General features: G+C 38.9%; 2 protein-coding genes across 8 annotated transcripts in view; both read left to right on the top strand.

Moving 5' to 3' along the window:
- The first annotated feature begins 1,181 nt into the window (after positions 1 to 1,181).
- On the top strand, positions 1,182 to 10,279 carry LOC113581990 (dnaJ homolog subfamily C member 7-like). 5 transcript variants are annotated; one of them, XM_027017516.3, is made up of 15 exons: positions 1,448 to 1,496; positions 2,664 to 2,730; positions 2,859 to 2,947; positions 3,124 to 3,248; positions 3,538 to 3,651; positions 5,101 to 5,175; positions 5,391 to 5,509; positions 5,593 to 5,746; positions 6,619 to 6,783; positions 7,073 to 7,164; positions 7,370 to 7,443; positions 7,672 to 7,818; positions 8,359 to 8,511; positions 8,986 to 9,051; positions 9,169 to 10,279. In XM_027017516.3, the coding sequence occupies exons 2-15, from the start codon at positions 2,666 to 2,668 to the stop codon at positions 9,204 to 9,206; spliced, it is 1,476 nt and encodes a 491-aa protein (XP_026873317.1). In that variant the 5' UTR covers positions 1,448 to 1,496; positions 2,664 to 2,665; the 3' UTR covers positions 9,207 to 10,279. The 5 variants fall into 5 exon arrangements, with proteins under 5 accessions (XP_026873308.1, XP_026873317.1, XP_081554148.1 ...); XM_027017507.3 differs by lacking the exon at positions 2,664 to 2,730 and having other exon boundaries at positions 1,182 to 1,496; XM_081698022.1 differs by lacking the exons at positions 1,448 to 1,496; positions 2,664 to 2,730 and adding an exon at positions 1,551 to 1,625.
- Positions 10,280 to 14,527: 4,248 nt separating this feature from the next.
- The window catches only part of aclyb (ATP citrate lyase b), a 29,950-nt gene continuing 29,381 nt past the window's right edge, over positions 14,528 to 15,096 (top strand). For all 3 annotated transcript variants that reach the window (XM_035533498.2, XM_035533497.2, XM_035533496.2), the window contains exon 1: positions 14,528 to 14,631. The gene's annotated coding sequence lies outside the window, so the exon portion shown is untranslated. The remainder of the gene's footprint in view (positions 14,632 to 15,096) is intronic.

Raw genomic sequence — 15,096 nt, 5'->3', positions numbered from 1 at the left:
TCTCTAACCATATAATTCTGGATTTCCTTCGTTCATCATAGTCTGGTTTGTACTTCTGTGGTTCTCCTTTATTTATTCTATGTCTATTTGTGTTTCGTCTGCATTTAAGTAAACTCTTTCTTTGTTTCCAGTGTTCGTAATTAGTCTCCTTCGATCTTTTGCTCGTTCTTTGTTATTCACGTTTATAGTCATATACATTAACTTTATTCCCGTTTACCTATTTGGTTTCCATATTTAGTTATTATCTATTGTACTGTTTTTGTACTGGTTTGTTTGTATTCTCAGTTTTTATTAAATTCACTGCTTTTCATTCCACCATATTGTTGTAAGTCATGGCTTTATCTCATACAACAACTAAATTTGTTGTACTAACTGAACTACTAAGCCCAGTCACCTCACATAGCTAACAGCCTCAGGAACTTCCTAGACAGAAAGAGCTATAAAAGTCTGTCATTCACCAAACCACTGGTGTCGGTGGATAAATAAATTAAAAACTCAACAGCAGCTGATTCCAGGACTACTTTTTGGGCGTAGCAGCACCCATCAGCCCAAAATGAAAAATCCTATTTGCATTTGTGGTTGCATCAGGTTTGTTGGTTTTGACAACGTTTTTCATAGTGGTGTGCAATTGGTATTAGAGAAGTTGTAGCATTGCTGCACTATTTACGTTTATATTTGAATGACAGTAGATTACTCAATTAACCAACGTTGTTGCTTTATAAAGCTTGGTGAAATAGCCTAATATATTCTACATAAAACCATTTCAGCAAAGACTATAGGAATAGGACTTCAATATTGTGGCTGTCCCAAGTCAAAATAGTCCAATTTGTAAAATCAGAACTTTGTATTATTTTTAATGACAATTTCTATATTTTACCATGATATACATTTTTCAGTAAACAGTAAACATGATGTTAAAATGGTTACGTTTATTAACCATTAACATTTGGCAATTTGTGGACAACGTGTACTGGCAAGAGCGTCAGCAGGATCAGTAAAAGAAGAAACGTTTTTGAAACAGCACTGAAAGCCACCAAGTTGGTCAAAAAGTGTTCGAAATGTGCTAGACAAACAAACCAAAAATGCAGGACCACCCACCTACCATCTATCTTGGGTTAGGGTTAGGGCTAACCCTACCATATATCCTGAGTTAGGGTTAGGGCTAACCCTACCATCTAACCTGGGCTTGGTGAAGATGAGAGTACTGCGGCGGGTGGTCCAATGCTAACTGTAGTTGAAAACCACGGATTGTTTTACTTCGTTACGTAGACCAATTCTACAGCGAAATAACAAAGGAAATACTATGAGAACAGTAAATTACATTTGAATGACTTTATAAGCGCTTTTCCTTTATCTCTACTGATATGTTTTTGCTACATACCCCGACCGGAAGTCTAACCCTAACCCTCTTCCTGAGACAATATGGCAGCTGTCGACTGTGATGTTCCTATGGAGTCGAAACCACGATCTAAAACATTAGTGGAGGATTTGGGGAGGTAGGGCAGCTAAAAGTACTTACGTTTAGTCAGTTTAAACAATCTTTCTATCATGTTTAAAACAGTGATGTTATATGTTTAATTTCGAATAAAACGTGGGGTCCACTGTTGGATCTAAGCTAGCTAATGGTACGTTAGTCATGTTTTCATTAGCGATCACACTATAACGCTATAGCCTTACTAGTTTCTGTGCCTTAGTGACTAAGGTTTAATTTTTAGCAAGTACCTTAGCTATGCTAGATAGCTAGCATTAGATAAGTTAAAATAAGACATTAATTACTGCCAGTTAGCTAACTTAACCCGCCGCCCCTAGAGCGACGTTGGACTTTGGTCATTGTCTAAAATTACTAATTAGCATTAACTAGCTAGGTTAGCTAGCCTGCTTGCTTATTCGCTGAGACTAGGACATATTGACAATCTAAACACGGTGTATTTGTCATAATGGGTGCTGTAGATCGCTCGTCTCCATAAGGTAACAGGTTTTAGAAACAATAGCTAAGTTAACGTTTCCACTCCAGTGCATACAGTCTCATGGCGCACCGACGTAAATCTACGAAAAGATTCACAGCAAATTACCATTTTTTTCCCCGATTAAAAACTCTGTAGTTACTTCGTAATTTAACACAGTCCACCACTCCTTTTCTTGTAGCATTGGACATATTTCATTCTATCAGAGATGTCCTTTAAGAGATTTGACATGTTTTTTTTTTTATTGTCCGTAAGCTGCTAACCAAAAACTTGTAGATTCACCGGGATAAATGTTGATCATGGTTTACAGTTCTATGCAGAGCACAGCACTGCTAACATTTCCTGTGTTTGTACTTGCTTACCCCTCTGTCTTGCAGTCTGGAAGCTCACTTCTAAACACTGATGAAGTATTTTTGAATTCTGATTTCACAGTTTCCTCTGTCTGATGTAAATAACATGTAAATACATATATTTTGTTGAGGAAAGTTTAACTTTAGGTAGTCAGGGGGTCATTTAGCATACATAATGTAATGCATCAAGCACATTCACTCCACCATGTTATTTAGTGACTTTTACAAAATATCAAGTCGTTCTTTCTGAAGGCAATTATAGTGATAAGATCATCTTAAAACAGAGAAAGTGTTCAGTGTGTTACTCGCTCTACCATTCAATTAATTATGATGCTTTTGGGAAAACTAGCCATGAGAAACCTTTGGGTGGCCATTACTGCAGTCAATAATGCAGTCAAGCAGTTTGGAACCACAGAGTAAGTGTAAAGAGAAATAATATGTACTGACATAGGGTGTAAGAACATTTTTAAGTTACTCAGTTCTTTTAAGCAAGTATAAATCTGATGTCATTTGTTTTTAATAATCTTTGCTATACTGTTATTAGGGAAGCAGAGATTTTCAAAGAGAAGGGCAATGCATGTTATGTTAAGAAAGACTACTCTGAAGCACTCAGCTACTACACAAAGGCCATTGGTAAGTTACCAACACTCAGCGAATGCTTTCTTAAATGTTCTAGAACTGATCAGAACTGCACAGGGTCTTACTGACAAGTGTTTCTTGGGACTTGTTTGCCTGTGAATTGTATTCAAAATGGATACACAAAATAGTGAAATGGGATTAGAACAATGTGTTTGTTTCTGTTTTCACAGATGCATGCCCTAGTAATTCCAGTTACTATGGTAACCGTGCAGCCACCCTGATGATGCTTGGCCGTTTCCGTGAGGCCCTGGAGGACTCCCAGCAGGCCGTGCGACTAGATACCCTCTTCATGAAGGTATGATGTCACAGATCCTTGCATCTTAAATATGTCACAAGCTCCAGCAGTAGATGTTTCTACCAGTACATCTATACTGCTACCAAGGACAAGTAACATCTTAAAATGCAGACAGTGTTTGCTAGGCGCATCTGGAGGCTTTGTGGCAGGATTTATGTGTTTCTCCCAGTGTAGCCCTTAAAGCATGGCTGCCTGAGTGAGTTCAGCACCCACCACTAGCACAGAAGCAAATTTGTGTAATGTGGATGGTATAACATAGCATGAATGTGACTGGGTTGAAATTTCACAGGGCCATCTCCGAGAAGGGAAGTGCCACTTGTCACTAGGCAACGCTATGGCTGCCAACCGCTGCTTTCAGAAGGTTCTAGAACTGGAGCCTACCAATGCTCAGGCCTTACTGGAGGTAAATTGTTAATCCTTGTTAACCCATCCAAAAAAAACCCCACTAGGGCTGGAGTGACTTGTCAGTGTAACCAACATAATCGATTATGTGAATACATCGATTTACATAACGTGTTTCAGTGCATTGCTATGAAGCAGATGGCTGCATCTGGTTAAAAGTATGGATTCTCCCAGAGAACAAAACTGTAGCTAAAACCCTCTCCCACTATCATGTAAGGTTGTGGGAGTATTTTGAACAGAGACCCAACAATGTGGTGCTCCATAAGCACTGCAAATAAGAAATGTCTTATCACAGCAGTAGAACTGTGCACTTGAAACGAAAGCGTCATGGAATGCCTTTTCAAGACAGCGTCATTAATCCAGCAAGACAGCATCATTAATCCTGTTTATTCTTTGCTGCTACACAAAGATGATATATTAGGACTATCAACACAAAAAATATTTGTTAGCATGCACTTAAAATTGATTTTCTAAATGTTTCTTCATTGCTCCCATGTTAAAAGTAATTTCTGCACTGCTGCTAATGTTATAACATAACATTACATTACTAAACATTTAGCTAGCTAACATTGCCATTCTTGGTTTTATATGTTCTGCTTTACTAAAACAGCCATGTATGACAGCAAAAATGTCTTAAACTAATGTTTCTGACTGTTGTCTACACAGTTGGAAAAAAAATACAATACCAATGATTATCTTAACTGCATATTAGTCCTGTGGTGGAAAAAATAATTTCATAACCATTTTTAAGCTTTTTTTAAGTGTGAAGTTAACATCCTCTCCTGGGTCTGGTTTCTCTAGTCATTAGTGTGTGTAGATTTGGCTTTGTTTCTTCCTTTGTTCACTGGTTGTTTCTCGAGTTTGTAATAGTTTCGCTGTGTGAGTATTAGTAAACACTCCCGTGAATGTTGATGTGCTGTTCCTGTTTATGTCTGTGCTTTCGGACTGTTTTGTCTTTATTTGTATTACTTTGTTTCAACATCCTTTTTTTTACATTCGGTTTCATTAAACTAATTTGTTTGAAAACCTTGACTGGAACTTGCAGCCTGCTTGCCCTTGTCACACGTTGTCTCTTGTTAATTTGTTTTTAAGAGATGATTGAAATATTAATGAAACAATTTTTTGATATTTATTGTGTAATTTGATATAGTAATTGAGCAATAAAAAAAATCTTTAGAATAACCAAAAAATTAGATGGTAGATTAACCGACTAACTGGAAAAATAATCATTAGATTAATTGATGATAAAATAATCAAGTGCAGCCCTAAAAAATATGACTAGATGTGAGACCATTTCCTTATTTCCTAACAAGATAATATTCCTGAAAACATGACATAGGGAATCTTCAGACGCTTCTTGGTTGGTCTGAGATGCACCAGGGTGGTTTACACTGCTTCAGCCACTCTTGGGAGAGCTGAGTTTTTGTTTTCTGTGTTTTGGGTTATATAGCGCAAGAATGCTGCAGCTGTCTTGGAGTATGAGAAGATGGCTGAGTTTGGGTTTGAGAAGAGGGACTTTAGAAAGGTATGGTGGTGCCTCTATTTTTAACCCGCAGGAAAATCTAATTGTGAAATGGCAGACTAAAACACAATTTTTCCTAAAATCCCCAAATTTGAATTTCAGTATTAAGTTTTTGATAATGAACCCCTTTTCGCCCCATGATGTGAGCACTCCATAACTGGTAGACATACTCTGTAACCAGTAGGCGCTCTGTTTGTGTGTTTGTGTAACGTGTGCAGGTAGTATACTGCATGGATCGGGCTCTGGACTTTGCTGTTGCCTGTCACAGATTCAGAATTTTGAAGGCGGAGTGTCTGGCACTGCTGGGGAGATACCCTGACGCCCAGTCAGTGGTCAGGTACTCAACTACTGAATGATGCTCCAACCTGCACATGGTTGCACTTCATCGTTCAGGTTTATAACCTGTTCACTCTGTCTTAGTGATATCCTGAGAATGGACTCCACCAACGCAGATGCTCTCTATGTGCGAGGCCTGTGTCTCTATTATGAGGACTGCATAGACAAGGCTGTGCAGTTCTTTATTCAGGCACTGCGCATGGCACCTGATCACAAGAAAGCCCACTCAGCATGCCGGGTGAGTTAAGTCTTCTCAGCAGGGTTAATTATCTGCTTCACCTTTAACTCAGAAGTCTGTTACCAGCCTGAGGAAAATCCTATGGTATAATAATCAAGTAGAATATATTACTGTACACGGAATGGTCACTTTATTAGAGACAGCTGCCCTTTCATGATTGGAGTTTCTCTGTATGGAAATTAGACACATGGTCCTAAAGTGCAGCATAAAATCAGATGAGAAAGTATTCCATGGATAATGCACCAAGGGTCATATAGTCATGGATTGTTTCCAGGAACATGACAGCAAGTTTTCCTTGCTTCCCTGGCCTTCACAGTGCCCAGATCTTAATCCTATAGAGCATCTTTGGGACGAGGTAGAACAAGCTATACAGAGCACGTCAGCAATCTTATTTGTGACAACTGCGAGAAGTTAACCTGTCCGCAGCGGACAAGATTCCTGCAGAATGATTTCATCGCCTAAATTCAACTATGCCACAATTAATTGCTGTGGTACTGAAAGACAAAAAAAGGTTCACTGTGCTACTTGATTTCTATACAATCTCTATATATTCAGTGTACAGAGCTCTACATTAATTAAAATGAAGTATAATACATACTTCTGATGATAAAATAAATGGTTGGCTATACACAGCTGCTTTCAAATTGTGATCTAATTTACTGTGATTTATATTGCTTTAATTGAAATTTTATATTCAAAATATTACACTGGCTATAAATCAGCTATAAATTAAAGCTCTTCAGGAGAATAACTTTAAAATGGCTGCTGCTCACTCTGAATGTTTGATAACACTTGGTAGCATAATTCTATTTGGTACAAGACTCAAGATAACATCTCGGTTTTCTGATTAACATTTTCTTTCCTCCACTCAGAACGCTAAAGCCCTGAAGGCGAAGAAAGAGGAGGGTAATAGTGCCTTCAAGGCCAGGGACTATGAGGCAGCGTATAAGATCTATACAGACGCCCTGACAATAGACCCCAATAACATTAAAACCAATGCCAAAGTCTACTGCAACAGAGCCACAGCTGGGGCCAAGGTGCATGCTCTCACCACATCCTTGTGAGCCCATTTCACTGACTTAGGAGACTGACTTTTGCTGATTTCTATGGCTTATGAATTAGATTCAGACACCAGAGTTCATCTTTTGAACATTCATTGCTGTTCCTGGAATCAGTCAGCTGTGTATTTCTGTTTGACAAGTCAAATAGTGAAAAGCCTTTAAGTGACACTGGCCGTGCACTCACTATGCCCATGTGTTACTGGTACTGCACTCACTGTACCTTTGTGTTACTGTGTTAAATGTACCCATGTGCATTTCCTCCCAGCTGAGCAAACTAGCTCAGGCCATTGAAGACTGCTGCAGTGCCATCAAGCTGGATGAGAGCTATATCAAAGCCTACCTGCGGAGGGCGCAATGGTGAGCCACAGTATCATTCACACACACACACCCCCCCCGCCAAAAAAAAAAAAAAACCCACAATAACAGGAGCCCCCACCCTCCAACCCCACCAACAACCAGTATGACAGGATTGCCCGCCACCCCTCCAACTCTGTAACAGGAGCGCCCCGTCCCACACACACACACCCCGAATTCAAATATGCTGACACTTTATGTTTTCTAGTTACATGGACATGGAGCAGTATGAAGAGGCAGTTCGGGACTATGATAAGGTCTACCACACAGAAAATACGAAAGGTAAACAAAACTGCATTAAACCTCAGAACTATTTTATTATAATATTATTTATGTTATTAATATTAGCCAGCTATCAATGTTAATGTCGCAGTTGCTATATTCATCTTATCTGTTAGATATGTAGTAATACAGATCGATTGATCTATCTCTCCATCCGACCATCTGTCTATATGTTCATCTATTCATCCACTGACTGATGGCATTTCTGTCTGTCTGCATATCTTTCAGAACACAAGCAGCTGTTGAAACATGCCCAGCTTGCACTGAAGAAGAGTAAGAGGAAGGATTACTATAAGGTCCTGGGGGTGAGTAAGGACGCCACCGAGGATGAGATAAAGAAGGCTTACCGCAAGCGCGCTCTAATGCACCACCCAGGTGAGCAAGTGCACCTACACACACACACACTCAGGCACACTCACGCGTACACACCCACATAAGCATGTGCACATACACTCACATACATACACACACACTCAGGTGTGCACACCTACACACACACGTCCACATACTCTCACATGCACTTACTCTGATGTGTACACACATTCGCTCTTATATACACACACGTTGCAAACATACTCTCACACACGAACAGTCATGAACACAACTGTATGTACACATTCTCACTTGTGTATACACAGATGCATGTACACACAGTCATGCATGCTTACACACTCATGTTCACATATGCACTTTGACACACACACACACACTGTCTCACGTACGCACACACGCACTTAAATACACTCTCATATACACACACTGTCATGCATGTGCACACCCACTGATGTAATACATAGACAGTTCCATGTATACACACTCACACATGTGCATGCCCACACACTCACAGGCTCACATACGTGTGCACACACTCTTGCACACACTCACGGTGCTCCCCATGTCTTTGTTATCCGCCAGACCGCCACAGTGGCTCCAGTGCTGAGGTGCGTAAGGAGGAGGAGCAGAAGTTCAAGGAAGTGGGCGAAGCCTTCACTGTGCTCTCAGACCCCAAGAAGAAGTCTCGCTACGACTGTGGTCACGAACTGGATAATAGCGGCACGGGCATGGGAGGTGTGTCAGGGTTGTGGGGGGTCTGGCAGTGGCATGGGGGTGGGGTACATGCGCCGCATATCTGTACTCAGTCTAATATTGCAGTAATGATAATGTACCCTATTAATACCACTGGGATGATCAAAACAGTATTGTATTCAGAACAGAATAATCTTCTTACACCTTATCACCTTACCACCTCATTAGTGACACCTTGTCATGTAGGTGCATTTTATAAGTGTGTGTAGCCCATCTATTGGCATGTATATCTCATTAACCACATTTGACATGTGAGGCACAACAGTGGTGCTGGGGTTTTTATATATCACTGCTGGGTTCTGAGTCGGGGTTAGGGTTAGGGATCCACAACCCTAACACCCTCACACAGCAGGAGACAATATCAAATGGACTTTTAGAGTGAGAGGTGATCATTCTTAAACATACTGCATATGGACATTGTTTCTGATCTTTTCATGGTGACTCTTTGCTCTTCAGATTTTGATGCCAACAACATCTTTAAGACCTTCTTTGGTGGACCTGGAAATTTCAGTTTTGAAACAAGTCAGTATACAGTGATTTCTTCCAACAATATCACAAAACATTGGAACTTTCAAGCAGTAAGACGAACATCTAATCTGTTTCTTTTATATTATTGACACTGTTTTACTTTATCTGAAGCATCTGGACCTGGTAACTACTACTTCCAGTTCAGCTAGGATTCCATCAACTCAGGAACAAGATGGAAGTCTTCCCTCCTATTTCCTTTCCTGCTGTCTTATTGCTTTCTCATCATACTCCCCGTCTACTACTGATACTTGAACAGAGCTTCTATATTTTTAATACCAAAACATTCAAACCAAATAAGAGAGTATAGGTCCAGCGTGGTTACCTAAATTAATCATTCACACTCTGAGGTATGCACACAGAAATATTGACAAGCTATGTCTTATTGTCACAAGACATTGCAGGGATGCATTAGGTTTCCTCTCACACATTTGTGATTAGTTAGAGACTGGCCTATTCCCTCATTTCACATGTTTTGATTGGTTGAAGACTGGCCCATTCCCTGCTGCATATTGTTTGAAGTGAAGGTAGTGTTTTAATGTTCCAGTTTTCTCTACTACCAAATCCCTCTGTGGTTAGGGTGATGGTCTGTGTTGCAGTACAGCTACAGTTTACATTTTGGATGCATTGCTATCTATTGATGTTATGTTGTCATCAGCAGATGTTTAGTGTCATCTTTTTAATATTCAGTGGTATACACCACTGGTGCTACTGTGACCACTCAGACTGCTGTTGAGTTGCAGTTGTGCAAGACTGCTGCTAGTAATTGTGTTTCTTTTTCTTTTTTTTTTGCACAAGGCCAAGGGAAGTGTCAATTCAGGTATCCTCTTTCAGAGATGAGCCACACTGCCATGGTTTTGGGAAATAGGATGTTTGGTTCCATGTTATTTATTGTGTTAAATATTGGATGTTTAGGCCCTACAGTAGAAGTGGTGTCAGTCCATAGTGGTCTACTCAGTTCAAAGGACCGAATTTAATTTAAAACCCTGATGTTGTTCCAGGCTCATCTCTTATATTTTAACACATGGACTCAAACACACAGAAGGGATGGGGTATTGCTAATCACTATTGCTTTGGATTGGAATATATTACTGGAATGTAATGTGCTTATAATGAATGTTTTTATGTTTATCATACACATTTATATTTATTGTGTATATAATGATGCAAATGCTCATGCTAGTGATCTCATTTGTCATGAACAATAAAGCAGATAACAGAGAAATGTGTTACTGATTTGTATATGTACAGAGACCAGACTCAAGAGTCTGTGTAGCCAGTCCCTCTACCATTGTGCAGTGGACAAGGCCAGAATCTATCAATTCCAGGGACCAAATCAGGTTCTCCTTTTATACAGCTGGATACTTTCCCATAGCCATGATTTGTAAACTTAGAATTGCCAATAAACTGGGAAGGTTTTGTTGGGGTTTTTTTTAAGGGAATAGGGTAAAACGGACATTCTTCATCCTTAGAATGTTTTTTGTTTTCTTGTGAAAGTTTTAATATCTAGAAATGTGTTAAACAAAATGCAGTGTAAATAAATGAATGCAATCACATTTTATTTATATTCGCATTAGAATTATTGTTCGTGGGGTTTTTTTCAGTTTTTTTTTTTTTTGTTAAATGTGGCTTGCTGGGTGCTTCAGTGGTCATAGGTTATCACTTACTCCACACTGATATCTATATACAATATAGCTCTACGCTACATCTGTTCTGGGTTCTGGTTTAACTAGACAGCCTCTGGTAGTGTGGCTATGTTGAGCTCTCACATATTTGTGGGTACAGATGATTTGTTTTTTTACTATAACATCTTCCTAAAGAAATTCTGGGGTTAGACACATCTGACCAGACGGGAGAGAAAACTACTGCCTCGCTTACTCTAGAAGCAAGGTTTTTAAAACAAAAAAACAAACAAACATATAATGTATAACATTGCTCTAACATTCTCTTAACATTTTCAGTATATTAATATTTTCCATGATAACTGCCCATGGAATTAACACCAACCAAATTTGCCTGTTTAATACTCAAACCTTTGTGATATACAGAACTGACTATTGTTATTAGTGGTAATGTTTCGCTCTGAACATCATACTTTTGGTTATTGCTATATTCAAAAGAATATTTTCACATATTCACTCAAAATGGTTACAGTTCAGACTGAAGTGTTCCTTAACTCGTTATTTGATGCAAAAATAATTTGTTGTGTCATCTGCAAATAGAGTAGCTCTGCACTTATGCAAAACACAAGTCATGTTACTGATAAATAGTGGAAAGTGCATAAATACAAGTCAGTCTCCCTAAGACACAGTACAGTAGTAAGCCAGTCTCTCTGGGGCACACTGCAGTGTAAGTCAGTCTATTGAAGTAATAAAATGTTTCGGGGTAAAGGAAAGGCCAAACATTATTCTGTATTTTCATGAGCCGTGATCTAATTGTAATAGGCATTGAAGCCCTCTGTGACAGGTGCAGAGTGGCGCAAGACTGAAAGCATAAAGATGAATAATATTTTGGGGTATCTTAACGTCAGATGCTTTTTTGGGTCTGTAAGCGCTGAGCAGTGGCTCAGATGCAGGTGCTTTCAAGGCCTCTGTGCAAGTCTAAGGCAGATCACGCTGGAGTGTCCCCTTGAGAAATAACATCACCATACTGGGAAAGATTATTGTTTTACAAAACATTGACAGTTCTGTGGCTAAACAAGTTTTATTTGACCAAGGACAGAGTGGTGCAGGAGAAATAATTTATCTTGCTGGTCGGAGTTGACATCATCTTTGTTTAAAAAAAAAGAAAATATTCCAATGGTATATGATGGTGTCAAGCTTCAACTTGCATAATGATGGATCTCAATTTACATATATTGAATAATGTATGTTTGGATATAATGGTGGGCGATTACACAATCATTTCTGAAAACTATAAAAATGTGGGTTTTTTGTGACTGTTAGACATTCTCCAGACAATATCTCATTTGTATGTTAAATTGAACTGCAAATAAACACAGGACCTGCTATTCTGTTCAATTAATTCTTGAGTCTGCATCTTTATTTTTTTACTTTATTTGAGTGTACTTAATACAATTACAGGAATGTGCAAAAGATTTAGAAACCACACTACCTAGGACACACTGCACTGTAAGTCAGTCTGCCTGGGGCACACTGCACTGTAAGTCAGTCTCCCTGGGGCATACTGCACTGTATGTCAATCTCCCTGAGACACACTGCACTGTAAACTCTGAGGGGAGGAGAACCACCATTACTAACCCTGGCTGCATCCTACTGGATATGTATCTTTTCATCCAATTGATTCTGTTGGACTAAACCCATATGCAGTTAATGTATTTAATAATAACCCATGGTCTATGTTAGCAAATGCTGCGCTTAAGTAATACAGATCCAACCATCATATTTTGTCAAAACAACCATTTGTCGATAATCTCTGTCAATGGTGTGCACATAGATCGGTCTGCCTTCTAGGCATGCTGGGAATCTGAGATTAATTCATTAAGTAAAAACAGTGTCTGTTTAAGAACATCTTTTTCCATTAGCGTGCTCAGTGCTGGAATATTAATCCATCTGCTATTCCCCTGTTTGTTTTTCAGAGAGGTACAATCTTAGAAAACCTCATACCTGGAGGAAGAACCTCTCTCTCTTTAGATTCAAATTAATAATATGACATATTGATGAAAATAGATATTCAAAACAGCTGTAAGTAAACATCTAGCAAGATTATCCATACCAGATGGTTTATCATTGTTTAGTGCTGCAAGTAGTTTCTCCACTTTTCCAATTTCTACAGATTAAAATTCAAAAACATTGTTTCTCATGATAGATTTTATTATTATTTGTACTGACATACCACCCCCACTAGGGGAGTCCATTTCCTTTCTGAACTTAAGAACTTTGTTCACAAAGAGATCACTGATATGCTTTGCAATGTCCATTAACTTCAGTGAAAGAAGGTGCTTGTTCCTGGCTCTACCCATTATTTCATTCAGGGATTTTCAAAGTCTGTTACTGACATGCTTTCTCTCCTTAGTTCTGTTTTGTTAGGGTTAGTTGATATTGTCAATCAAAATGTTTGCCCAGCATGATTACAAAACACTTTAGTTGACTTATTCACCATTTAAGTTAAATGACAAATGACTGCAGTTTTGATCCATCATTCTTTTTATCATTAACTGGGGGTCTAGGGTTGGCTTTGGGTCTTCTCTCTCTGCTCAGTTACAGCTCTTTGGCCTAAAAAAAGGTAGTTATATCTTATGATAATCCTAAACCTATTTTATGATAACCCTAACCCTGGGTTATGATAGTATGACCTCCACTTGCTATTGGCTCCTTTATAGCAGGTAATAGTTCAGTAATAGTTCAGCTGTTCGTCTTCCTCACGCATTCAGAAAAGTCATCATTGATGAAAACCTAGGTGTTTCTCCGGTCAGAATGAACTGTTTGTCCTTAAAATGGAACAGTTTGATCACCACTGATTTCGGCCTTTCGCCACAACCTCTGAACTTTCCATTTCTCTGAGCATCCATCTTAGGTCTTCTGCTATATCATCTGCTATATTTGGTCCAAGTCCATTAATCATAAGATTATTTCTGCTGCATTCATTCTCTTGACTTCATAAGTAATCCATCTGATCATAACAGCCCTTCCCCCTTGTCCTGATTTAATCACCTCTTTGGCTATGCACTTAGACTCATTTTGTTGGGCCTTTTTTCATGATTTACTCAAGGTTTTGTATCTATGATTAATTTTTGCTCATTTGGTCATGCAACTACTGTAATCTAGTGTAATCCATTTATATCTGCATTTCTTGGTTTACCTCTATTGAAAGGTTTTAGAAACCATTATATGTTTTAAGGATTCATGTCCAAATGAATTTAATAGACCTTGTACCCCTAAACATGTTTATACATTTAGATCAAATGAGTTGGAGGTTTAGAGTAACATTTGCAGGAGGGCATGTCTCCTACTTGCTGAGATGAAACCTGGATTAGGATTAGAGTAATTTTCGCAGGAGGGTCTTTCAGACATTGAGAGCAGCAGTCTTTATCATTCAGCAGTGTTTTTCAAACTGAAAGACTGAATGAGAGAATTATTAGAGGAGAGAGTGTGTTAGACTATAGACTTGGAGTTCTTTTTCAAAATGAAAAATTTTAGCATAGTTTGTTAGTTTTAGGTTAGTTTGTTATTACTTGAATCTGACTGTTTGTCAGCAATTTGACCTCTCTTCCCTTTAAGTAAAATTATTAGCTGTCTGCTTTAAAAAGGTACTAAAAGCTACTAATTAAAAATATTGTAGAGGTAGACATTCTTTTAATGTTTAATTACTAGGTAGGTTATGGCTTGTGCGTTGTGATGCTCATATTGTAGTTCACGTCCATGCAGTCTCATAATTTTTAGGCGTTGGTCGTCACATGGTGACAAATTTGAGCCAATCAGATGGCGCGGAGTCAAATGACGACATGGGGAGATGATGAGGTGAGATACTCCGAGGAGGGACAGTAGTACCGGGACGGTCATAGCCCCAATTACCTAGATCCTGAGGAATACTGCTACACTTCTGTTCATTTGTAAGGTAAGAAATGGGACGTTGACCAGTTAAGTGTATATATAAAATGGCCATTTCACTAATGCTGTCTCTCTCTTCAGTTCCGACCTTGGCTAGACAGCTAGCTAGTTAGTTTCTAACGTTAACTCGCTAGCTAGCCTAGCTAACATAACATAGCAGGCTAACTAGCTAGCTTAGTTACTTTTGTGAGCAAATTACGAAGACATGTGACGAAGAGAACTTCATGTTTCACGACCCAAGACTCCCGTCAGCTAGCTAGACACCGTTATCAGAGTTAGCTAACAGTTGGTACATTTAGCGTTGGGTTATTCCTCCCCACACCCCCTCACAGTCTCCAGCTTTACTTAGGATGCTATGCTAACATAGCTAACTCTTAGGATGTATAGTTGTATTATTCCCTCAATGTTGTCTTGGCTATTTGATAGTAACAGAAAATTGCTATTATTTTCTAACAGCAAGATTAAAACACTT

This window comes from Electrophorus electricus, chromosome 15 (assembly GCF_041902795.1).
Source record: "Electrophorus electricus isolate QZ-2024a chromosome 15, ASM4190279v1, whole genome shotgun sequence".
Taxonomy (NCBI): Eukaryota; Metazoa; Chordata; class Actinopteri; order Gymnotiformes; family Gymnotidae; genus Electrophorus; species Electrophorus electricus.
This window is presented reverse-complemented; position numbering and strand designations above follow the sequence as displayed.